Genomic DNA, 27,105 nt, shown 5'->3' with positions numbered 1-27,105 from the left:
GTGCTCTAATGCCAGTAAGTCCCTGCAAACATATTCAAACATTAGTAAGAGGAGAATCTAACATCTGATCTCCCAGGCAAGCAGGCTAATCCACACACACAGAGAAATCTGGAACCAAAGTCTTCTGGTCAAAAAAAAACCCAAAGAAATAAAGAAACAAAACCAACGACAAACACAACCCAAAACCCAGAGAACAGTCATGCAGAGAACATGGCCTACATACATGGATTTTGCAACAACATTCCCCTGTCTGCCTTTGGACAATGCCTGGTTAACTCATTGGTAATGCAAGCCATCTGCCAATAAATGCCTCTCTAAGTGCCATTATAATCCATCTGAAACCAGTATAACCATTCACAAGGCAGTTTGGTATCAAAAGATCTAAGTTCATACACACAGGGGCATCAGAAAGGGGCGGACTACTTTGAGAGAGCATTCTGATGCTTTCACACCATTCCCACTCTCTAAAAGTGACCTCTTCTTATCAAAGAGAGGACAGAATAAGAATGCAAACAAATACAAACATAACAAAAATCTAAACATTCACTCTAGGCCACCCAAAATATTCAAATTAAAGTTTATGAAAGTAAAATAGGGACAGAAATGGCTTTCAGAGAAAATTATTCCACTGTCCCTGTGATATTTATTACAGGAAATAATCTCCAAGGGCTCCCTGAATCTAGAACTGTTTACACATGACTAGCTGCAAATGTCTCCAACAGTTTTTGAATGAAAATTATAGCACAAGGCAGGCATTTCTTATTTGTTTATTTTCAGCTGGAAGGAAATGCCAAAGTTAATGTATATTTTCTTTTACTGGTCAATACAAGATTTACTGTTCACTGAAGTTCCATTGCTTTGTGCCAGCTTGCAGATGCAATGGCAAAGCAACAGCTCCTGCCTGGCTTCTGCAGTGGCACACAGAACATGAGTATTTCATTGTCTTACTAAAAATAAAATCAGACAAACGCACAATAATGAAATGATGGCTAAACAGACTATCTTAAGTCACCCTCCACCATCATTTCCTGGTTGACAGGAGAGAATTTATTTTGGCTACTCCTCCATTGCTTCCCTCTTCTGAGCTTTTGATGCCTGAGCCAAAGTGAAAACATACAGTGTTTTCCAAATGAAAACTGTTAACATCGCTTCCTTCCACAGGCTCGCTTAGTAGTGTTTTCAATTTTCCTGTACACATCCTTTTTTGCCTCCAATTTCTGTCCCAGGAATTCCTGCTAGCTCAAGAGCTGCCTCACAGCCTCTTTGCAACAGACCTTACTGATGTCTATGCCCAAGAGGAAACGCACACCTCTGATGAAGGAACCCAAAGGAAGCGCTGCACCCTACAAAGACTTAGGAGATAACACAAACTAGAGCCTAGCCTTCAAATATGTCATCTCTCGCAACATTTCCTTCTGCAGAAGTTTATAATAAAGGAAATTCCTGCAAACATGTAAGCATCTGCAGCTGAAGGAGAGGGAAAGAGGGAGATTTATCACTTGACCTTTGCTACTTCTCCAGAACATTCCCTGTGCAAACAAATCAGTACAAGATGAAAGCCTGGCAAACAGATGCAGAGAGGAACACAACAAACTCAGCTGGTGATTACATCCAAGGCCAGACAGCTCCCAGGTTCCCTAAAATGGGAACATTTTGTTGAAAACTGTCCCCATGGTCCTTTTATTCTTTGTGTCAAATTTCATTTTGTTGTCAACTTTTACACTGGACGGGTTCATTTTTGTACCACTTTTCTCATCTTCCACAGCACTATATTCCCCTGCACAGGGTCCCTCTGCCTCTGGCCCAGACCTTGCAGGGTGATTCCAGACATCGTAACTGTGTATGGGGAAATAGGACAACTTCCATGGGCATCATCTGCTCTTGAAGCTACAGCTGTGCATCTCCAACGCATAAATGCCATGCAGAAAGAATCCTGCCAGTGACCAAGTCGCAATGTTTTTGAGTCATAAATCTATGGCCAAAGTCAATAGCACTGGATGGATATAAACCAAGGGCAGAATTCCATGCCATACATACCCAAAATATTTGGATTACTGCTTTATGTTGTAACCTGGAGACTAACTCAGCGAAAAAAAAGAGAAATCTTTCTGACGCAGGGAGGGACCATTTTATACTCACTTGAACGTCCTTTTAAAATCACCTGAAATTATTTAGGAGTGAAGCACCTGTTAGCAATCCAATCTATACAAGGCCTTTTATTGTTCTTCTGTGTCATATTTATACGCATTTCAAGTGGCAAATTCATCTCTACAAACATTTTTTAAAAATATTCCTATGAATAATAAATACAATGACAAGTACAATACATTGTTATTCACAACAGAAAAAAATTCTGTTGAATATGACACACTATAGGGTATTATTTTCAGTAATGATTATTATTTAGCATTATTATAGACACTTTCTACAAAATATATCAACCTAAATCCAGGTCAACTCTGAGGAAAGGAAAACTGGACAATTTCTTAAACTCGTTCTCTTGTTAGATATTCCTCTGGTGTTGTCTAATGTTGTTAAGCACTTCTTCCCTAATTTCTACATCTTTCTCTTCTCTTTCTTCATTAACTACCTTTTCAAGGATTTAACCCTCACAAACAGTGAGGTAAATGTTGAGATGTGCCTGTTGCATGCAATAATCTGGAAAAAAAGTATTAAAGATATTTTTCCTGCACACTGGGAGATGTCTCCCTGGTCAGATCGGTTTCAGGTTCTTTGCAAACAAGAGCAAACAATGACTGCCTGATTCAATGCAGTGCCAGGGACCGATAGTTCAACAGGAAATGGATTCAGGGATAGAATATTTTGGGGAGAGGTGGAAAGACGGAAGGCTTCAAACTGATGAAGTGTGTACACAACACTATGCTGAATCTGCTCCACCCTAACATCTGAATACTGGTAAATCTCCCAGTTTTATCAGCAGAATCTGCCTAGTTCATTGCAGCGGAAGTTTTGTGTCACTACCAGGATACCGAAAAATTTGCCCTGCATGCCAGGATTAATATTGAAATATTTTGGTTTCATCTATGTACCAACAAGATGAAAAGAAAATTACCTACTCGTTTTAGGGGATACATTGCTGAAACACTTGTGGTTCTGTAGTTGCTATATGAGTATAAAAATCTGGGTAAGTTAGTCATCAAGTTTAAAAGATTCAGTAGGCATCCAACAGAATAAAAGTGTAAATATTTGGAGTATTTGAGTGAAAATATCCAAGACATTTTTGAGGATTAATTTTGCTTAAGTCTAGGTTATCACTTTAGAGGCTTTCATAAAAATGCTGTTTATCGTAAAATATTTCTCACCATTAACCAACAGAATATTTACACTGAACCCACAAACTTTAACTGATGCTATTAGCTGTTTCAGGTTTAACACTGTCTATTACACATTTCTTATGAACCATGCAGTGAGCATTAAGTACACAGTCTCCCTCCTGATTTTCAACATTTAGGCAAGCTGGGATTGTGGTCTTCTTGGCATCTTCTTAAAGTCAGAAGCAGAGCAGAGCCTGAGTTAACCCAGCTCCGAAACTGCCTGTAGCCCTCCACTGCCTACAGTGAACCAGAGTCCCAAGAGAAACTCATGCAAAGTGCCTAAATAAAGCACTAAATTTAAACCCTGAGTGGAGACAGGCTGCAGGTTAGCTTTGGTTCTGATTAGATTCTGGTATCTGAAAACAACTAATGCATTGAATTTGCACAGGGTTTTAATCCTCAGTATCACAGGTGAGCAACTAAAATGAGTGTTTTGTACTAACATGTTTTTTCTAGGGTTGAAGTCATAAAGTTGGTTCTAAGGAGGTGGAAATGGTTTCAACAATGTCATACTTTTTAGATGTTTGTGCCACACCCAAGAGAAATAACAGATTTACATAAGAAAGTCATTAATTTTGCAAAAGCACAGGATAATATTGTATTTCTTTGACACAGAGGACTCAATTCTAAATTTACTTGAACCAATTTGTTTTAGTTTTATGTTGGCTTAATTTAACAGCTTTAATTCATAGTAATACATTTTATAGTAATTAAAATTACATGAAGCAAAAGACAACAAAGCTCAAAGTTAAATGTTTACCTCTAACTGCCATTAGGGTTTATGGCTCATTGAACTCTCTCCAAACATATAATCAGGCTTCCAAGTCTAAGAGAGCATAATCCCAAAATTAACAAATGCACTTCCAGCTGAGCTTTAAACCTCAAACTAAACAGTGTAATCAAAACATTGTGCTGTTAGCAAATTCTTTCTCAAAGTCTAAAACCAAGGAAACACTGAAATTTCAATCACTTGCATCTTTTAGACCTAAACAGCAAAGGGAGCTTTCCATTCCCTGGCTGAACAGAAAAATTCAGGAGTGCACTTTAGTGTGTCAGATGGAGATGATGGTGCCCACTTCTTCTTCCATTAGCAGGCTCCAGGTGCTATGAAGAAGTATACATAAACCTCCAGCCTCCACTTTCCAGTAAAAGCATGGAGCTTGTAGAAGTGCGTTCAATCAGAACTCAACAAAATCCCTTCCCCAGCTACTGAAGAATGAAGAGATGGAGAGAGCATGAAAGGCTCAGATGAAAACTATGTTCAAAAAGCAGATGTTGGAGACATTTCATGGTAAACCTATAGCAGACATTACATGAGGGAGATCAGTATCTTCAGCCCTCGCATCCTGCCTTGCAGTGCAATGAGAACTGGATGGCTTCCCACTAAATAAGGGGGCATTTTGATCCAAACATGAAGTACTGCAGTTCACAAGTAGGTTTTCAGCCTGAGAATTCTTTTTTGTGATATCAATATCTTCTAGATTGCAACTCTAGTTTGAGGACTTTGAAAATCAATAGTTCTTCCTATCTGTTTCAAAAAACCACCATTTCTTAAAAAAGCACTCTGTTTTCCTGAAGAATGATTTTTCTTGACCTTTACAGATCAGAGTAGTTAAAGAAGCAATTCTCTCTTCCTATTCAGGAACCTCAACTAAAACCTGTCATCAAGTATTCACCCAAAGGATTAAACTTCCAAAGGCTGAATTTTGCATTCACTGTAAGAGTAAACATAGGGGCAGGCAAATGAAAATAAATAGCTTTGTATGCAGATATGACCTCACACAAGCATATGGACTGTCAAGCACAAATACCTGCTTGTGCTTGCAGACACAATCACCTCCTCATGACCCTTCTTAAGAAACTTATAAAAGCAACTTGTTTGGCAAATTTTCACAGTTCAGGTCTATTGGCTGCAAATTTTAGAGTTCAACATAAAATACCAAAAATAGACTCACCTACACCCCTCCTTCCTCCCAGATCTAAACAGAGAGACCACCATTTCATGTAAATTTGATGAACATTAGCATAAACAAGGCAAGTCTAAATCTGCAAGCTCAACACACAAACGACTTTGTGTTCAAGAGGAGTCTGTAACTGGTGCTGGGTGATATGGTCTAGTCGTTGAGGGACTATAGTGGCACTGCTAGGTTGACAATTGGACTGCATAATCTTGAAGGTCTCTTCCAACCATGATGATTCTGATTCTATAACTTTTGTCAGGAAAAACTACCTAACACACTGAATTTTCAATCCTTGGGTTATTTCCTATAGCAGCCCAGGGTACTCTTGGCCCAGGGAAATTGCTCTGCCACCACTCTTTTCTCAGGATGGTTTGACAGCATCTGATGACAGGACAAACGTAAAACTTCATTCACTCAGGCCAGTAATAGAGGGAACAGATCAAATTAGACCTTATTTTTCTTCAATCAGAAAGTACAATTTATTGATGATTTTATAAAAAGTTGGATTATTTCTGGTTTTGTCTTTAAATTTTCATGGTAGTTCAACACAGATTGAGAGGAAAACTAAGTGTACACATACTAAATAAGAATCTATACACAGCTTAATAGTGCAGTTTCAATTAAAAACAAAACAAAACAAAAACAAACCATCAAAAAACCCCACACTGTAGTGAACAAACACTGAAATTCAGACTCCACTGGTAAACTTGCCTGATAAATTCCACCGTGTAGTACTGGATGGGAGAACTTCCTTCACTCACTCCAGGCTTCCAGGACAATGCAACTTCTGAATCAGAAACTACCACGATCTGGGGCTGATAGGGAGGTGCAGGGGGCGTGCACTTATCTAAGCCAGAAGTGCAAAGGAATAGTGTTAGAGAAGCAGCTGGGCTACTACACACAGCAACCCAGCTCCTACAGACTTGGGAATCAATTTCATAAGGTTTTCCTCCCATCTGTTGCCTCTCTAAAACCCCACATTTGTATAAAAATAACATATAATATTATGATACTGCCCACGACAGAGATTTAGGTATGAATGTTACAGACCCGTGCCCTGCCTATTTTGCAACAGAGTCCTGTAGCCAGTGTTACCTTGAGATAAGGTTGTCACCTCTCTAGGCATGCTGGGTCGTCCTTTTCCTGCCCAGCCATAAGCTCCAACGCTAACACGGTGTGGAGTGCCTGGCTTCAGATCACCGATAACAACATCCTGCCAGAGCCAAGAGGAGACAAGTACAGTGTGAAAGATATTCCTTGTAACTGGGGATGGTGCTGTGAGCTGGGATTCGAGGATCTCACATGGCATTTTCCATGTACTCTCCTAGGAAGTTTTTTCCCCAGCCCAGAACAGCTCAGAAACAACAAACACAAATAGCACCACGTGTTTCCTCTCAAGCTGCAGCTTTGCCTCAGGGGAATCCACAGGGATGACCTCGACCCATTTCTCCGCATAACTCATAAAGTTGCAGATTATTTGCATTCACTATCAAGTTTTTTCACTGTTGAAGCCAAAGGCACATACTATTCCCTCCCTTGAGCCAGTTGCTGGTATTTGGTACAAGTCTGGACCATTTTCTCTTTTTTTTTCTTTCTTTGGTTTGTTTGTTTGTTTTTGTTTTAAATTTATAGGCCATAAAAACTCCTGAGAATGAAGCAATTTGATGCAGTGTGAGCTGATGATCTCTAATTTCTCATGAACCAGAGCCCCATCCCATTGCCTCTTACAATTTTACGAGCTCAGCTACCAGCCTTGACCTGAAGTAGCATTTCTTTAATTTGTCCTTCTGCTATAAACATCAAAAGATTAATCCACAGACTACCATAGGGGAGGCGATGCTCAACTCCATGTGAAGACATTGTGTTGCTTAATACTGTTCAGAGAAGCCTGCTCAAAGTCTCCCAGAAATCAGAAAATGTCAAGAAAACATTACATTTCATCACTGGCTGCCAAAGATAGCATGGATCAGCCTCAGACATTTAATGGAGCATGTCTACATGTGTACAGAAATTCAGTATTTTTTACCTGTGGCCTACCTGTAGTACCTATGTTAATTCTAAACTAAGGAATTTTGACAGGACATACAAGTGAAGAGAATTACCAAGTTCTACACCAGAGGCTGCTCTTGGCCAGGGGCGGGAAGGGGGGGGGAGGGGGAAGGGCAGGAAATTCATACAAAAAACTATTTTACAGAGGTTTTTCTTTCAGTTTTCATTCTCTTATATTAAAGACAGTAGTCACAGTACATGTGCAAATGCAGAGATCTCCTTTCTCTTCATGCTGGAACAGACCTTAAATTTGTATTTTCAGTTGCAGGAAAATAGTGAACAATCCTAAAATTGTATTAGCTGCTAAATTTCTTTATGATGGTCTCTTGGAAAAAACTATCCCTCTCTGCTCTTCAGGGATCTTATGTTATTACTACAACATTGTTCAGCAACACCCTGCCATCTGTCATTTCTCTGGCTGTGGTTTTGGAGCTCCAGCACTGACTTCCTATTAACATGCACCACCTGACCACTATCCTGTTTTTCCATCATTCACCCTTGAGCTGCTTGATTGATCTGGATGAACCTGAGACATATGATAGCAATGTTGGAAAAGTAACTGTCCAAAGAGAGGCAGCAAGGACACTCATTCTGAAAGATTAATCTGGGTCTTGCAGTCTCATAGCTGAAGAGAGTAAGATCTTCCAAAATGTGATATGAGAAGCCACTTGCTGAAAACCCTTCATCTCCTCCCAGTGACAATACTAGTGATCCTGCTCCTGCCTTTCTATCCTCCATGCCATACAAACTGACTGCATTTAAACTGTGTGCATTTGTTCCTGTCAGTATTCCTCTTTATTACATTAATTCTTCTGAGAAAAAAATCGTTCATTATTTATCTTATTGTTTTTGCACTATTCAGGAACTTGGCCCCTGCAGAGAGTTGGATGTTTATGTGCTTGCCTCATATTATTGCCTCCAGACTTAAGTCTACAATAAACTAAACAGAAGGAATCTCACTGAGTGCATGACCAATCAAGATCAAAGTCCTATTATCTACTTGAACATTTTAAATTCAACATATGACCTCTCAAAACCTCAGCAAGGTGCACTCATGCCGTACACCTGTGGTTACCTGCCTCCTTTTTGCAACATCCTCTCCATGAACGCAGCTATGGAACATACGGTGGCTATCCCTGAGGCCAAATACCTTCTAATTTCAAGGATCCGGATGTGAGTGAATAAGTAAAGATTCAGGACATCATCAAGCTACCCTGACCTGTAGCAATCTCAGGGAACACCCATCTCACACTAGAACTCTGTCATCAGGTTCTGGAGAAGAAGCACATTTCTCTGTACCCCAGTGTCTGGCAGCCTGCGAGTCTATATTTCATCTCTTTTTTGTCTTGTATTTATAAGACAGGTCTTAAACCCAAGTTTTCTCCCTCCTGAAAGAGACAGAGTGGCTTCACAGATAATGAATTTAGGTAGTATATGGAAGACCTAAGTTGCCATCATTTTTCTAATCCTTCCTCCACTCAGATTGCCTCTGTACTTTGAAGGATGCTACCCCAAACTGCTCATTAACTTGCTGACAAGGCTTCACTAGTCACCAACATTACTTTCTTGCCTACAATACTCTTGCTAAAACCCTAAAAGATGACATTCAGTGTTTCATTACAACCTCATATGGCTGAATGGGGTGAAGAAATGTGATGCCTTTTCTGTGGCAGGGGAGCACACAGAATAACCTACATATTCCCCCCTGCCCTGTCACACAGTCTGCCCTCCTTCCAAGTGTATTGGAACTGTTTCTGAGGCTGTACAGTAAGCTGCCTCACAGAAAGCCTGATTACAAATTATTTTCCAAAGAAAGTCTGTTTTCTGGGGGCTTTTTGTTTGTTTTTTTTTTTCATCCCCAAAACCATCAAACCCTGGATTACAACACAGATGAAGAAACTGAACTTGGTTTAATGACACTGTATTCCCTGACAGCAATCTTCAAACAGCCACAGTGAGAGACAGCTTCCAGGGAAACCTTCAAACTAGACTTAAAGATAATCGCATAGATCCCTCTCCTGGAGCGCTTTGGCAACATATTAAAAGTTGCATCCTGCAGTCCTCTGAAGAGTCCCTAGGGTTCTCCTCCAAGAAAAACAAAGACTGGTTTGATGAGAACAATCAAGAGATCCAGGAATTGCTGAAGAAGAAGAGAACTGCTTACCAAGCACACCTTGCTCAGACATCTTGCCATATAAAAAAAGCTGCCTTTCATCTTGCATGCTGTAAGGTCCAACAGAAACTTTGAGACATGCAGAACAAATGGTGGCTCAACCTAGCAGAAAAGACACAACTATGCACAGATTTGGGTGACCAAAGAGGATTCTCTGAGGCCCTGAAAGCAGTGTACGGACCCACACACCAGGTTCAAAGCCCCCTACTCAGTGCAGATGGTCAAATGCTTCTAACAGATAAAACCTCCATCCTGAGCTGATGGTCTGAGCACATTCAGACTCTCTTCAGTGCCAACCATGTAGTGCAAGGCTCAGCAATTCAGCACATTACACAACAACCAGTGAAAAATGTATTGGATGCAGCCCCTATTATGAGAGAGATACTCAAGGCCATACAACAGGTGAAAACTGGCAAGGCAGCTGGGGTTGATGGAATTCCACCTGAAATCTGGAAGCATGGAGGTCAAGCACTCCATGCCAAATTCCACGACCTTGTTGTGCGTTGCTGGGAACAAGGGGAACTACCACCAGATCTCCGTGATGCAGTCATCATCACCCTGTACAAGAAGAAAGGAAAAAAATCAGACTGCTCAAATTACCGAGGTATCACTTTGCTCTCCATTGCTGGTAAAATCCTTGCAAGAATACTTCTGAACAGATCTGTACCCACTATTGCAGAAGAACTTCTACCTGAAAGCCAGTGTGGTTTCAGAGCCAATAGGAGCATCAGATGTTTGTTCTCAGACAACTGCAAGAGAAGCGTAAGGAACAGAACAAAGGTCTCTATGTAACCTTTGTTGACCTCACCAAAGCTTTCGACACTGTGAGCAGAAAAGACCTGTGGCAGATCTTGGAATGTTTAGGATGTCCCCCCGAGTTCCTCAAAATGATCATCCTGCTACATGAGGATTAGCGTGAACAAGTCAGATATGGCCATGCACTCTCTGAGCCCTTTCCAATAACCAATGGTGTGAAACAAGGTTGCGTCCTTGCACCAACTCTATTCACAATCTTCTTCAGCACGATGCTCCCCAGAGCCACAGCAGACCTTGATGAAGAAAATGGCATCTACATCCAACATCGTACCGATGGAAGCCTATTCAACCTAAGGCAACTGAAGGCCCACACCAAGACCCTGAATCACCTTGTCCATGAGCTGCTTTTTACTGATGATGCCGCCCTCGTTGCTCACACAGAAGCAGCTCTGCAGCGCTTCACATCCTGCTTTGCAGAGGCTGCTGAGCTTTGCAGAGGCTGGAAGTCAGCCTGAAGAAGACAGAAGTTCTCTACCAACCTGCACCTCAAGAAGTCTTCCATCATCCTCACATCACCATAGGCAATTCAGAGCTTAAGTCAGTCCAGCAGTTCACCTGTCTGGGAAGTATCATTTCCTCAGACGGTAAGATTGACAAAGAGATAGACAACAGGCTAGCAAAGGCATACAAAGCCTTCAGAAAACTCCATAAAAGAGTCTGGTCCAATACACACCTGAAGAAAAGTACAAAGATTAGTATCTACAGAGCCATTGTACTATCTACTCTTTTATATGCGTATGAATCCTGGGTCAGCTACCGCCACCACCTGCGGCTTCTCAAACGCTTCCATCAGCGCTGCCTCCGTTCAATCCTAAACATCCACTGGTCTGATTACGTGACCAATGTGTCTGTTCTTGAACAGGCAGGGGTCAGCAGTATCGAGGCCATGCTGATGAGAACGCAGCTGCACTGGGCAGGGCACGTCTCCAGGATAGAGGATCACCGCCTCCCGAAGATTGTGCTCTTTGGTGAACTCGCCACCGGCTGCCGCAAGAGAGCAGCCCCAAAGAAGAGATACAAGGACTCCCTGAAACAACACCTCAGCCTTGGCCATATTGACTGCCACCAATGGTCCACTCTGGCCTCCAATCGGGATTCATAGAGACTCACCATCAACGACGCTGCTGCTTCCTTTGAGAATGCACAGAGAGTCAGTCTTGAGGAGAAAAGACAACGCAGAAAGAACCGTTCCTTGCCAATGTCACCTAGGGAGATGTTCTGCTGTGCCTTTTGTGACTGGACCTGCCTATCCCGTATCGGCCTTTTTAGCCACCAGCATGCTTGCAGCAAGCATGGGTAGTGCCCTTCTCAAATCTTCGTTTGCGAAGCCTAGCCATGATTCCCTGACAACAATTCCTTCCCTCCACTACTGATCTCAGTTGGTCACTTCCCATTTTGTACTGGTGTGTTTTGTGATTTGATAGGGAGCACTGTTGCTCTCCAGGGCTCTGTGCCCAATCTAAAATGTCCCTCCTTTAAAGTCTATTAATTTTTATTGATTTTTCTTCTTTTTCATTTGTGCTCAAGCTCCTGAATATCATGCCTAGTTAGAACAAGTGCCTTATTAAATCGTACTGCATCTGCATTTCTCCTGGCTGCTGTCCCTTACATGTTCTCTATTTCATTATGATATAATACAGCTATAATACATTATCCACTTTGCTATCATGCAGGCACATGCACACATGCATGCACAGAAGCACGTAATGCAAATCAGCTCTTGCTACGACATTCTCACATGGTCCAGAGAAGCCTCTAAGAAAGCAGTGGTGTTGCACCCAGCACCAGAAGAGGAAGCGTAGTGACAGAGACATGAACTATGCAGACTTAACCACAACACCATTGCAGATTTCTGTTGAGTTTGGTATGAATATAACAGAAAGCATTTCAGTGAGAACACCACTTCCTGAGGATTAATGACAGCTGGGAGCTGATTAATCCCAGCCAGTCATACTTCTACACAAGTACCCCTCAGAAGTGTTATTTTTATCAAGCAGAAAAAGAGCCCAGCATGGAATTTCAGCTCTCAAATGCCACAGTTCAGACTCAGCTCAGCTAGCACTGAACCAGATAGTTCTGGTTCAAGCACATCCTGAGGTCTCATCCTGACATTAGCCTTCTATAGTGAAACTAAATTTCTCTTAATTAAGATCATGAAAGTCATGAGAAATCCACCAACTTCATGAGAATTTGCTATTCCTACAACAGCTTTCAAAAAACAAGTTTGCAAGAGGCTGTTGACGTTAGGGATTTCAGTTAAACACTGAAATTGCTGCCCTTATTCTACCCAAACCCAAGCACCTCTTGCTTGCTTTCCCCTCCTAATAAACCCAACCTGTTTACTGCTCATAGGAATTAGACTTGACTGAGTGCATGACTGGAAATAATCAGTCTGATTAATTCACCAGCTGCAAAGCCATTAAAAGAGTATTTATTTCAAATTTGTTTTATACTAGTAGCTACTCTCCCACTCCCTGCTGGGCGTTGCATGGCTGGCCTTTTCCTGTGTTCCTCCTCCTCCTCGACTCTTGCTGGATAAGGTCAGGTTTTTCCATCTCCATCTCCTCTTCAAGTGCCAGACTTTGTTCTTCCCATTTACTGTGTGCCTGACTGCTCGTCCCCATCATGTCTAAGTCTTCACTGCCTGGATATATCTCATTCTTTACATCAATTTACTCCAGCAAAACAAGACAATGATAAATACCTATGATGATTAAGAAAAAGGTTTATCCACTGCTAAAAAGGGAGTTACTTTGCCCCTGGATTTTGAGCATTAGCTACTATTTGCAGCATTTTGTCCATGAAAGATCTAAGTGCTAATCATAATCAACATTTGAGATCAAATTTTGTGTGTGAACTTGTGGAAAGACCAGTACAGTAACATTCAATTCCATTTTAAATCACAGCTGTGACCAAGTCTCATGAGAAGCAATACTTACAAAAATTGCTTGTCCTTCAAGTTGACCCTGGGAAAAAGCAAAACAGGACTTGTTAATGAACAAACATAGTAATAACAAATGGCAAAAGCACATAATAATGGGTCAAGAAATTAAACCAAGGCCCACATTGCAGCATATAGTAATCTATATGGCTGTTAAGAATCTGCATGAATACTGGGATACAGATTCTCTTCTCCCAGTGAGTAAGAATTACTGTTGTCAGGATTAAGATAGGAAAACAAGGTGCTGTTTGATCTTTTTAGGCACTATTAGCAAGAATGTATCGTAGGAAAAAAAAAGCCAAAAGATGAATACAGAGATAAAGGAAAAAATAATGTGTAAATAAAGAAAAAATATATGATGCCAACAACATTCTTTCATTCACTGTGATCCCAGAAACCTGTGGAAGTCAGAACTGACAACTTCAGTGATGGAAACTTCAGGAAAACTGAGCATGTCCCTCACTCATGCTTCTCATGGGGAAGGTTTCTGAGCCTCCCCAGAAGGGATCAGGAAATACCAGTGAATGCTTTTTCTTGAACATCATGTGGGGAGGCTGAAAGAAGAAGGTTGAGGAAATAAAGGAGGATGAAGATGAGCTGAAGACAAAGGAGGGCAAAAAGGAAAGATCATGCAAATAAAGATTGGGAAGCCTGCAATGCTCCTCTGTGAGCATATGTAAGCCTTTTTTCCCTGTGCTGGTAACAGTGCTGTCTCACGGACAGACTGACTTTTGCAGAGTGTAGTATGGAAGTGCTCCCCTCACAGCACCCAACTTGCAACACTTTCACTCTTGGCTTGAGCAGAGGCTAGAAAATCTCTGTTCCTGACTTGCTGACCCCAAAGAGCAGCTTCTCTGCACTGAGGAAGCACTAGCATGTTTCAAGAATACCCTTTAAAAGCAGACGCCATTAAACCCATCCCAAAAGCAGGGAGGAATTGCTTTCATTTTGGCACTAACTGATTAGCTGTGCAGCAAAAGAGGATGGCAGTGTTCATTCACAAATGGAAAGAGAAAGAAGTGGGACAGAAAAAGGGAAGGAGGAAGGAGAAGGGGAGACTGAAAAAAACCCCACCAAAACCCCAAAGTAAGACTGCAAAAGAGAGATATAAGTAGCAACATAACTAAAAAAAATTAAAAAGCAATGAGAAAAAGTAGTGCTTTCAATAACCAAAAAACCCCAAAAACAAACAAACAAACAAACAAAAACAAAAAAAACCCACCCATCCCAGAATTTAAGGGCATCTTCCAGGAGATGATCTCAGAGAAATGCAACTAAAGCAGCCATATTTCAGGAGGCCACAGGCTCTCATAGAGGCAAAAACACACTAAGAACTATGTGTGTTAACCCACATACCTGTGTCAAGACACTGTAACACACATACACTGACACTGCAATTCTAACTGTGCATAAACTTGTGCAATTCCACCCCTTCCATGTGTGAGAATGCACAGAAAATGTGTATTCAAATTTAAAAGTTCTTTTTAGTAGATGTCAAAGGTCAGTACTAGGAAGATGCAAGGAAATCCCATTAGTTTTACATGAAAAAAATAGTCAGGCAACACCAAGACATTTGCAAGTTCCCACTTGTATGTTCTGCTCCAGAGCTCTGACTGTTACGAAAAGAAATACTCACCATGCTAGTCATATCCAAACTCAGGGGAACATCATGTGAGAGCTGTTTAACTGCTTTGTCACCTTCAACTTCTGAGTAAAAGACCTTGAGAAAAAGATACAATCAAACCAACTAAACCAGTATCTTCAAAATTACTTAAAAATTGAGTGCATTGTTATCATGTTGTGGACAGCATTTCAGCCCACGATCTCCTACCTTTTCAACTGCAAGAAAAGTTAAAAATCCTTTAACATCTCCTTCATATTGGCTAGAAGTTGTCAGTGTAACCAAAGTACATCATTCTACAGTGTATATGCTGAACTGATGTGAAACATATCCTGCATTTTAAAGCAAACTTGAACTGACTTTAATTGCGCATCATTTGTCTGTGGCAGCATGGACAGCTAGAGTTGTGGGACTAGTCTGCAAAATTTAGACACCTTACTTCATATAAGGAAGATGTTGACATTACACGATTTTGACATTATAAAAATCACTCTATCATAAAATGTCTCTACATGTCTGTTGCCATGCACTGGAGACTAATGAGACAGAGAGTCTGCTTTCCTGTGCACAGAGACCCTGAGATGCCAGAGGGTCAAAAGCAATCCAGTGAAGATGATTTGGGTACAGCACTATCAGTGCTGTTTATCAGCGGTTTTATTATCATGCCACACATGAGTTCAAGGCTTAAAAAGAAACTGGAGCTCAGATGCTTGATCTATTGCATGAACAGTGAAAACTGTTTATCACTTAAGCCACTTACTCACTGAACCTCTGTCTTCACACAGAAAGCTGGACCCAGGTACACGTAAAGGCCAACTGAGACAGGTCCTGGACAAGTGCTTTGTGAGTTCCAGACTACAAGCATTTTCAGAAAAATAAAACCAACCCTGCAGTTGGGATGCACTTGTGTAATTTACAAGACTATGAGATGAAGGTACATATGTACTAGAAATACCTATTGTAAGGAATTTTCTCACCCTTCTAGTGAACATTAATAATAAAGATAGAATCAGTAGTGTTCTGCTTCCCTTCTTTTTATATAAAACTGACGTTTTGGTAATTTTTCCTGAAAATTTCATATCCCTCCACAGAAAATGCTGATAGAAACAATGGCTGTTTGTTGGGGGTTTTTTTCTTGAATGGGAAAACAAAAGATTCTAGTCAACATCCCACACTTTGGTGCTAATTTCCCACTGACTAGCTTCCATGTTGGGACAGAATTTCATTGCCATGGAATACCTAGGGTAAAGCAATATCTAACAAAAAAAGACTGAATGTCAAATTAGCACTCACTGGTCTTCCGCTTGCTCACTAAAACACAGTAACCAGTTTAAGCCAGCCATTCTGTTTTGCCCTCTAGGCAGAAGGGTAATGTGGTGATTTGGTGGGAGTCAGAGACTCCCCTATAAAATTGCTGGTTACAACAGGAAAATCACTCAGCTTCTTTAAGAGAAACTCATCTCTGAGGTAGGAAAAATAAAACAAAATCCCTTTTGATATTCAAAGCTGTATCTGGGGTCCCAGGGATGCTATGAAGTAGAGTACATATCAAGGGAAGAGATACCATGAAACACTCCTTTTCTGGCACCTGCTGCCAGTCTGGGAAGTTTTAGAGGCTTACTTTGTGTCAGATACTCCTGTTAAAGCAGTCTTCAAGCTGGAAGTACAACTCAAAGGATGAGAATGGCCCTTCACTTGCACAGTGTATTATCGACCTGCTCTGCTCTACTTTACTGTTTTATCAGCTGCACACTGAGACCCTTGTAGGAGAAGCACAACAGAAAAACACAACAGAAAAGCAACTGCAAGCCCTTGGCATCCAACCCAAATTCACATCATAGCTTGTTTCTAAAACAGGAACTGCTTATTTCTTAAAGTTACAGTTCAATCCATTCAAACCCACTGTCCTCTAACTGCTCTCCATGCAGTTGCACTGGTTGTTGTGAGAAGGGGCTCTCACAATCACTTCACCGTGCCACATGTGCAGTCTGAGGCCATGGAGCAGAAGGATCACTTCACTTACTGTGTATCCCGTGATGGTGCTTGCATGCTGCTTTGGCATCTTCCATTGCACACTGAACGCTGTGCAGTTCAGTGAATCCAGCAGTATATCGAGAGGAGGCCCCAGCCTATCTGCTAAAAACAAAATGGCATTGTATAAAGAGACACATGACAAAACCCCCTCTCCTTTAGCTACCGGGCAGGTATGGATTTGAAAAATAGACCTATACTGATCCTCATTCCAAACTATCAAACAGAGCCCACTGCTCAGATTTGGCTTGGGTGCCCCTTTTCCCTTTGCATCTCTGCCTTCCAAGGTGTCAGTGAAGTTCCATGAAAGAGGGATCAAAGGATGACACCTCCTTTTCTCATTGGAAAAGCTGTTAAACAACTCAGGAGCACCCAGTGTTTCAAGAAATGCCATTGAGCAACACATAAGCTTTTAAATATGTTCCTGAGATGCTGGATGCTGCTCGGGACCTGAAGACAGAGACATTCACACATCCATACTTATTGTACAGCCTGTGGCACAAGTTCAGTCTACTGGAAAGTCTACCAGGAATCATCTGGAGGGCACCACAGCTCATGAATTCCACCAGTATGGACAACTTTGGGAAAGGCAAGGAAAGCAGTTCAACCATACGGATGAGAGCCAAACCATGCCGTCTTCCCTGGACCCCACCCATTTTCTTCATCAGCACAGGCTTGGTCCAGGGACTTTGAGCACATCAGAGTGCCACGTCTTGTGCTCACCTCCTGCCCAGTACTCAGCAGTAGCTGGAAACATACACCACCATGTATCTCCTGTGACTGAAAGGAGTGGCAGCGACAATCACCCAGGGATGGGATATCACTGTCCACTTAAGACGCATTTCTCATTCAGAAAATACCTTTCCAATCTTCACAACACCCAGTGAGATAGATTATCACTACACCTCATTAGCAATAATGAAGAAAGAATACCTCCTGAACATTCACTCTTAACAGACTCATGGCATCCTTATATTATCTGCTGGGGGAGTTCTATGAGACAAGTTTACAGAAAGGTGTAATCACAAAAACAACAAATTTCAACCAGCAATGACAAATAGTCACGTAAGGCAGCTTCAAATTCATATTCTAAATTCACTTTAGGCCAATAAAATTATTTACTGAAAGTATTTGGTGAATAATTTGAAACAACAAATAAATTTGAACAAAATGAAATTCATTTGCAGACTATCTGCAAACAGAGAGGCAACATCTGTTTAATAAGGAGTCACACCATGAATTATTCACTCAGTCCTAGAAAACACTACTATCTCCAGGTTGCAGCCGATGAAAGAGACACAGAGAGCCAAATGCTGACCTCAGTTACGCTGGCCTATAAATTGTCACTGGAGGAGTAAACACAAAGCCCTGGACTAAGCTAGAGAAAATAAGAACAAGGAGCTGGAGAGGCCTATATTTCTATCCTCCTTGTATAACTCTCCATAGAATTGAAAGGAAACTCCCAAGAAATTAAGGAATTCCCCTAACACAACAGGGACAGTAGCTGGTTGCATGCTTGGGAACCAAGCATAAAGCACCATGGGCACTCTTTGCAGGCAGCCTCACGTGAAGCTCTGCACTCACCTCACCGCTGCTTTCTGCCTTCTCTGTGATAAAACTGTGCAAAAAGCAGGCAAGTGGCACTCCCCCTGCCAGGGACAGGGCTGCCTCATGTCCAAGCCAACAGCTAAGAGGAAAAGGAAAGCCTGTGGTAGCCCTGACCCATGCACAGGGTTATTTCCTGGGGAGGATAGAGGGCAAGGCAGAGAGGAGCATCTCATGCAGTGTGGCTGTCCCACAGTCCTCTGCTGTCACCACTCCTGACCTGACAGCTTAGTGATGTGCATCTGGGGATTCAGTCACGTCTGGTTGTCAGAGTCCAAGTTTCACAAAACCCAGCAGAAAGTAAAGAATTTCCATTTTGGGGCCAAATTTTACTTCTCAACCATAGCAAAGTGAATGCAGGATCTGATACAAGCAACATTTATGGCACTGAGCTGCAGGAGATGTCATGGCTTTTGTACAACTGTACTGCAACACCATATCAAAGTGGTTTGTCAGCTGATCACAACTGCTGCAACACATATTGCTGCTTCACTGACAAACTGTTTTGAGATAAATGTGATGTATTTTGCATGATTTTACAGAGTATCATATATTAGGCACACTGAAAACAGACACTAAAACTGGTCTAAATATTTATGTCTTTATGTCAAATGTCATATTTAGACGATTAAAAATAAAAACAGTTTTCAAGGCTAATGCTCTCTGGGTATTTGTACAATTCAGGTCAGAAATACCTCTTCTCAAAACTCAGCACAAAATCTCTGTTGATCTAGTAGCACCACGCACAGTGCAAAACTGCAACAGAGCCTACCCTCCTCTGCAGCCCATCAGACTAAGAATCTGCAGGCAAGGGAGGTGTGCCATATTCACTACGTAGATGTGCTCTCAGTGATGATCCCTCCTGCCAATGTCCTCTGCAGCTGGGTCCAGGGAATACCTCAGAAGGCATGGAGATTTGCTCTGATCATAAAGAACAAGGTATACATTTATGTAAAAAGTACAATTAAACACATTGTGTACAAAAACAGTCATCATCCCTTCTGGTCCATCAGGCAGAGAGAGCTTGATATTGTCCAAAATGCTTTGATGGTAATGGAAGCAATAACTCCAGTCCCATGCAAAGAAGCCATTAATCAAGCCATTAATCAAGGGTCTTTTCCGGGGACACCCCCTTGTCACGGGGGAGAAGTTTGCGTACCCTCATGAGGTTGAGAGCTATGCTGAAGGTTGTTTGTGCCACCGATAGGGTCTCCCATGCCAGACAGGTCTCAGCTGAAGGGTCAGACAAAGTGTGTCCATGGGCAGGATGGGCTCGCTAGCCGTCTGGCAACCATCCTAGGAGAAGGACAACTCCAACCCCAAACCCGGGCAGATGGAGCTCGCTTAGCCCTGTAAGGCCATCCATCTAAGAGAAGGATACTCTAACCAAACCTATGTCCTGAGATATTCACTGTCACCATCCAAGCTCACTAGGCCGTGGCAGATGAACCTTAGGAGTAAAGGGTGGGGCCAGTTCTGCACATGCTGTGCCTCACCTAAAAATCCATTGCGCAGGCTCGAAGGGTTCACCCACATTGCAAAGCCCTGTAGCGACAGGCGAAGGTTGAAAACGGCAGGCGATAGGAAGCAGCTGGAAGCTGCAGACCCAACCCTGCATGCAGGCGGTTCAGGATATGGGTCATTCAAGACTTGACCCCAGAGATGACAGTCTCTTGCGGCAGCATCCTGAACGACCAAGCAGCCTTTTCTAGGGACAGCACTGCTTGCTCCACATGGAGAGGGGCCTAGCAAAGGTGGCCTAAACAAAGCTCATCTCCACACCCAGTTGGATAACCGCGGCCAACTGGCATCTTCCATGCGGTCAAACAAAACCAAAGAGATTTCAAAGGCATACACCTGCCTGCAAAGCTGTGCTCAAACTAACACTCGCATGATGGAACATCAGATCCATGCTTGATACTGGGGATAGTGGACGACCTGAGCATCGTTCTGCTCTAATTGCCCACAAACTGTCACGGCTCAACATTGACATTGCTGCTCTCAGTGAAGTTCGTCTTCATGAGGAAGGCAGCCTTAAAGAACATGGTGCTGGCTACACACTCTACTGGTCAGGCAAACCCAAAACCGAATGACAGCTTTCAGGAGTTGGCTTCATGATAAAAACTCCATTGCCTCCAAACTTGAAAATCTGCCGATAGGTCATTCCAATCGCATTATGTCCTTACGCCTTCCCCTACACAACAAGCAACATGTTGTTCTTTTCAGCTTATATGCCCCCACTCTCCAAGCTGACCCAGCGGAAAAAGACAAATTCTACACCCACCTGTGCCACCTCACCCAAAAGGTTCCTGCAGATGGTAAGATCATAATCCTTGGTGACTTCAACGCCAGAGTAGGTAAGAATTCTGAAGCTTGGAAAGGAGTCCTGGGCAAGCACGGCATTGGAAACTGCAACAACAACGGACGCCTCCTGCTAGAGTTTTGTGCAGAAAAGCAGCTCACCATCACCAACACTATCTTTCAACAGAAAGACAGCCTGAAGACAACCTGGATGCATCCTCGATCCAACTGGCACCTCATTCACTATATCTTAGTGCAACAGAGAAATGTCAGTGATGTCCATCATACTCGAGTGATGCCGAGTGCAGAATGTCAAACAGACCATCGCCTTGTGCGCTGCAAACTTAACCTCCACTTCAAGCCCAAACCTAAGAGAGGCGGCATTCCAAGAAGGAGGAGGCTCCAAGTCAGCAATGTTCAAACAGCCACAGCGAGAGACAGCTTCCAGGGAAACCTTCAAACTAGACTTAAAGATAATCCCATAGATCCCTCTCCTGAAGCGCTTTGGCAACATATTAAAAGTTGCATCCTGCAGTCCTCTGAAGAGTCCCTAGAGTTGTCCTCCAAGAAAAACAAAGACTGGTTTGATGAAAACAATTAAGAGATCCAGCAGTTGTTGAAGACAAAGAGAACTGCTCACCAAGCACACCTCTCTCAGCCATCTTGCCATATAAAAAAGCTGCCTTTCATCTTGCATGCAGTAAGGTCCAACAGAAACTTTGAGACATGCAGAACAAATGGTGGCTCAACCTAGCAGAAAAGACACAACTATGCGCAGATTTGGGTGACCAAAGAGGATTCTCTGAGGCCCTGAAAGCAGTGTATGGACCCACACACCAGGTTCAAAGCCCCCTACTCAGTGCAGATGGTCAAATGCTTCTAACAGATAAAACCTCCATCCTGAACCAGTGGTCTGAGCACATTCAGACTCTCTTCAGTGCCAACCATGTAGTGCAAGGCTCAGCAATTCAGCACATTACACAACAACCAGTGAAAAATGTATTGGATGCAGCCCCTATTATGAGAGAGATACTCAAGGCCATACAACAGGTGAAAACTGGCAAGGCAGCTGGGGTTGATGGAATTCCACCTGAAATCTGGAAGCATGGAGGTCAAGCACTCCATGCCAAATTCCACAACCTTGTTGTGCGTTGCTGGGAACAAGGGGAGCTACCACCAGATCTCCATGATGCAGTCATCATCACCCTGTACAAGAAGAAAGGAGAAAAATCAGACTGCTCAAATTACCAAGGTATCACTTTGCTCCCCATTGCTGGTAAAATCCTTGCAAGAATACTTCTGAATAGATTAGTACCCGCTATTGCAGAAGATCTTCTACCTGAAAGCCAGTGTGGTTTCAGAGCCAATAGGAGCACCAGATGTTTGTTCTCAGACAACCGCAAGAGAAGCGTAAGGAACAGAACAAAGGTCTCTATGTAACCTTTGTTGACCTCACCAAAGCTTTCGACACTGTGAGCAGAAAAGACCTGTGGCAGATCTTGGAATGTTTAGGATGTCCCCCCGAGTTCCTCAAAATGATCATCCTGCTACATGAGGATCAGCATGGACAAGTCAGATATGGCCATGCACTCTCTGAGCCCTTTCCAATAACCAATGGTGTGAAACAAGGTTGCGTCCTTGCACCAACTCTATTCACAATCTTCTTCAGCATGATGCTCCCCAGAGCCACAGCAGACCTTGATGAAGAAAATGGCATCTACATCCAACATCGTACCGATGGAAGCCTATTCAACCTAAGGCGACTGAAGGCCCACACCAAGACCCTGAATCACCTTGTCCGTGAGCTGCTTTTTACTGATGATGCCGCCCTCGTTGCTCACACAGAAGCAGCTCTGCAGCGCTTCACATCCTGCTTTGCAGAGGCTGCTGAGCTTTTTGGGCTGGAAGTCAGCCTGAAGAAGACAGAAGTTCTCTACCAACCTGCACCTCAAGAAGTCTTCCATCATCCTCACATCACCATAGGCAATTCAGAGCTTAAGTCAGTCCAGCAGTTCACCTGTCTGGGAAGTATCATTTCCTCAGACGGTAAGATTGACAAAGAGATAGACAACAGGCTAGCAAAGGCATACAAAGCCTTCAGAAAACTCCATAAAAGAGTCTGGTCCAATACACACCTGAAGAAAAGTACAAAGATTAGTATCTACAGAGCCATTGTACTATCTACTCTTTTATATGCGTATGAATCCTGGGTCAGCTACCGCCACCACCTGCGGCTTCTCAAACGCTTCCATCAGCGCTGCCTCCGTTCAATCCTAAACATCCACTGGTCTGATTACGTGACCAATGTGTCTGTTCTTGAACAGGCAGGGGTCAGCAGTATTGAGGCCATGCTGATGAGAACGCAGCTGCGCTGGGCAGGGCACGTCTCCAGGATGGAGGATCACCGACTTCTGAAGATTGTGCTCTATGATGAACTCGCCACCGGCTGCCACAAGAGATGAGCCCCAAAGAAGAGATACAAGGACTCCCTTGAAACAACACCTCAGCCTTGGCCATATTGACTGCCACCAATGGTCCACTCTGGCCTCCAATCGGGATTCGTAGAGACTCACCATCAACGACGCTGCTGCTTCCTTTGAGAATGCACAGAGAGTCAGTCTTGAGGAGAAAAGACAACGCAGAAAGAACCGTTCCTTGCCAGTGTCACCTAGGGAGATGTTCCGCTGTGCCTTTTGTGACCGGACCTGCCTATCCCGTATCGGCCTTTTTAGCCACCAGCACGCTTGCAGCAAGCATGGGTAGTGCCCTTCTCAAATCTTCGTTCGTGAAGCCTAGTCATGATGATGAATCAAGGGTGAGCACTCTCACACATACTATGACTATACATTGCAAAAATACATCAAATACAAGAAGTAAATGAGCATTTAGCTGTAGAAAAGCAATGCTGAGCTGACAAAGTTGTGTTTAGTTTTTCACTTACAGCTATTTTCCTTCTTGCTTCCACATTTCTCGTTCTGTACTTCTAAAAATATGCCAAAACTGTTAAACCAGTAAAGAAGTCAGCAAACAAGGTCTCCCAGTGAGCTGAGGAATATATGACCCCTCTTCCTGACATGGTGTAAATTTTGCCTGATGATGCCTGCTTTGTTGGGGTCTCTCACAGCATCACTGAGATGAAGTAAATTTTGCCATTTCAAAATAATGACCATTATTTAAATTTTTGCTTCACAACACAATTCAAATTAAAGATGGTAAAAAAAAATGCTTATTTCACCTTGATACAATTGTTACTTCCATTGTGACTCCCTCTGCTACATAAAAGAGCCTCTGCCCACACATAAAATACTCATTGGCTACCATCAATGTGGTGACAGGTAAAGTGCCTCCTGGGAATGGTCCCCAACCTGGGCCAGTTGATGCCATTCTTTATTGTGATGAAATGATGAAATTCTTTACTGTGAGGGTGGTGAGAGGTTGCCCTGGAGGTTGTGGATCGCCCAGCCCTGGCAGCATTCAAGGCCAGGTTGGATAAGGCCTCAAGCACCCTTATGTAGTGGAAGGTGTCCCTGCCCATGGCAGGTGGATTGGGACTAGATGATCTTTGAGGTCCCTTCAAATCCACTAATATTCCATCATTCTATGATTCTGTGTAGCAGTGCTTCAGGATGCTCCTTGACATCACTGAATCCACCAGCAAAAATGCAAGTTCTATATATACCATTGTGATTTTACACAATTACCTTGGGGGCATAATAGGAACTTCAAACTAATCCATTCTCTGCTCCCAAGCTAACCATGCTGGCCCTGTGCAGGGCTCAGGAGCAATCACTTCAGCTTGATCTTCTTCTTCAGCTACTGCAAGAAAACTGCTTGTGCAGACACAGGCAAGTTCCTCCTTCCTGTCGCTCATGGACTGACTCCAAAGTCTCACTACGGTGATGAACAATTATGAGAAAAGAAACCCAACTCCAAAAAAAATACATTTCTAATATTCACAAGCTTCACATCTGAAGTGCTCTGGATAAATAGAATACAGCTCAACAGTGTACTACTAGTAATACTATTTTAGAGTAAACTTCAAAATCATTTAAATTTAAATTAGATTAAAATAATAGTGACAGAAAACAGGATTTTTTAAGTACTGATGAACAGAATATTGAAAAGGATTGGTGTTGGACATTTTTCTTTTAGAATTTTAATTACATTTTGCATTTCATCTTATCTTTTCTTTTTAGACATAACTGCTCTTTCAAGGCCCGCAGGTAATCACAGGTACTTATACATCATGAAATAATATGCAAGTAATTCACTGATACACTCCACATGCAATAGTATGGCAATGCATTTAAGGGAAAACAGATGGTTCACTTCATCTTCAGTAGTTTGGAAAACCAAAATCTTTATACTACATTTTCTGTACTACCACTATTAACAGGTCACAGGCCAATTAAAGGAGATATGCATTTCACTATTTCACTCTTAAATCTCTCTAGGAAACAGTTAAGACATCTGAAGTACTCCTTACTTTTCAGGTTGATGTGTCTCATATTTTTGTTTCACGAAATTTGTTAATCAAGTGCCAGCTGTCACTACTAACATATCGCAACGTGAGGCAATAGGAAAAACCTCATGAAAAATAGTTCAAATCAATTTCAACTGAAGTTTTCAGAACAAAGGATTTTCCATAAATACCTATGAATTTCTTTTGTTTGAAACATTTAATGATGTTCACCAATTCATAAAACCACTGAGTTTTATTGAAATAGTATTTTATCATTGTAATAGCTGCTTTCAAGAACAAAAAGCTTGTCCATTCCTAGAGGTGAACCAAAGTATATTATGGTCCACTCACTCTCACTGAAATTTTGATTAAATTCCTATTTATAAAACAGTAAACAGCTATAAGGTCTTTCCTTGTTTCCCTTCGTTTCACAGACAGAACAAGGTTATGCAAACACCACAATGGAAAAAAGACAGCATGACAAACTGAAAAGGTCAGGAAATTTTAAATTGAAAAAATGTGCCATCTTTAAACTTCTTTGAAGCACTTTCCAGCATCCACTGCCCAGCAGCAATACGTAAGAGAGCAAGAATCTCACAGCCACAACAACTACAAAGGACAATGACTTGAAACTGGAAAATCTCAGCCACTCTCTCCTAGTTCTGCACCACATCAACATCAACATATAAAAACCAGCAAAAAAATGGAGAAATCTTGATAGTCATTGTTCTGAATGAGTTGTCTAGCACTGCATCAGATCCTGAGAAAAGGAAGTCCCTTGGATCACCTGCACACAGGTAACATGGCTCTACAGAGGCATCATTGTTTTTGACCCAGACCACAGTGCACAGATCTTTTGAGAGATTAACTCAGCCTTCTCTAGTCCTTTAAAAATACTATAAAAAAACCCCACAATGAACAGAAGTCCTCAACATTATAATAATAACAAGCTTGGAGCCACATGATGTTTTCCTGATTCATATATAGTATCTGTTATCTGCCCCTCGTACATCTGAGGTGATGGTCACCAGTGGTTTTATAGGCTAGGAAAGGGAAATGAAGGAGACAAAGCTCAGAACGCAAGCTACAGTTCAACACAGCAAATCCCATTAACAACAGACAGGCACAGAGTCACTGGTGACTTTGTTGCAGCTTTTACCGTTTTGTCTGCAGATCACAGAAGAGAAAGGCAGCAGTGAGTAGCCCTGGTTCCCTCCCTACAATCCTCCTTGGAGCAGAGCTCTGCTCCTGGGAAGGCTCCAACTCTGCAGAGAAGGGAAGGAGAGAGGAGGGGAGCTCTGCATGGCACACTGTGACTTCTAGGATTGAGAAGGAAAAGCAGAAACTGCTATTTCAAAAACAAAACAAAACAAACAAAAAACAAAACAAAAACATAAAAAACCCAACAAAAAAAATTAAGAGAGAGAAAACTTCAGGTTGTGGGTGGTTATGCACTGGACTCACTTTTATGGAATTCCTGGTGCTGAAGGCTATAAAAAGCAGGGAACTTCACATCTCTGAGCAAAGGTCTAGTTTATACCTGTCCTGCCCTTGTCAAGAGGAACACATGGGGCAATCTCTGGGCTACTCTTAGAGGCTTTTGGTTTTGTGTTTTTAATAATAACCAATCAGAGGTCAGTTTGACTAACACAAGAGCAAACTTGCATACACTGTACCTGCATCCGAGATAACCTGGTGAAATATTTCACCTAATGGAAGCATTTTTGACTTCCAGAGTAAATAAAGTACAGATGTCTGCAAAAAGCCCCACCAAGACACTCCAGCTGCATAACCTCAGGTGCCTTTCTGG

At 42.2% G+C, this 27,105-nt stretch overlaps 1 protein-coding gene across 2 annotated transcripts in view; it reads right to left on the bottom strand.

Moving 5' to 3' along the window:
- The window catches only part of EGFLAM (EGF like, fibronectin type III and laminin G domains), an 84,610-nt gene that overhangs the window by 47,082 nt on the left and 10,423 nt on the right, over positions 1-27,105 (bottom strand). Inside the window, exons 2-6 of one of the 2 annotated variants that reach the window (XM_071580157.1) lie at positions 16,920-17,032; positions 14,912-14,995; positions 13,274-13,300; positions 6,392-6,509; positions 6,008-6,143 (exon numbers count right to left, since the gene is read on the bottom strand). In XM_071580157.1, the coding sequence (XP_071436258.1) occupies positions 6,008-6,143; positions 6,392-6,509; positions 13,274-13,300; positions 14,912-14,995; positions 16,920-17,032 (478 nt within the window). The remainder of the gene's footprint in view (positions 1-6,007; positions 6,144-6,391; positions 6,510-13,273; positions 13,301-14,911; positions 14,996-16,919; positions 17,033-27,105) is intronic. The other variant, XM_071580158.1, reaches the window with a different exon arrangement.

The sequence above is a fragment of the Pithys albifrons genome, chromosome Z (genome assembly GCF_047495875.1).
Source record: "Pithys albifrons albifrons isolate INPA30051 chromosome Z, PitAlb_v1, whole genome shotgun sequence".
Taxonomy (NCBI): Eukaryota; Metazoa; Chordata; class Aves; order Passeriformes; family Thamnophilidae; genus Pithys; species Pithys albifrons.
The sequence above is the reverse complement of the archived record's forward strand: the minus strand, read 5'-3'. Positions and strand labels throughout refer to the sequence as shown.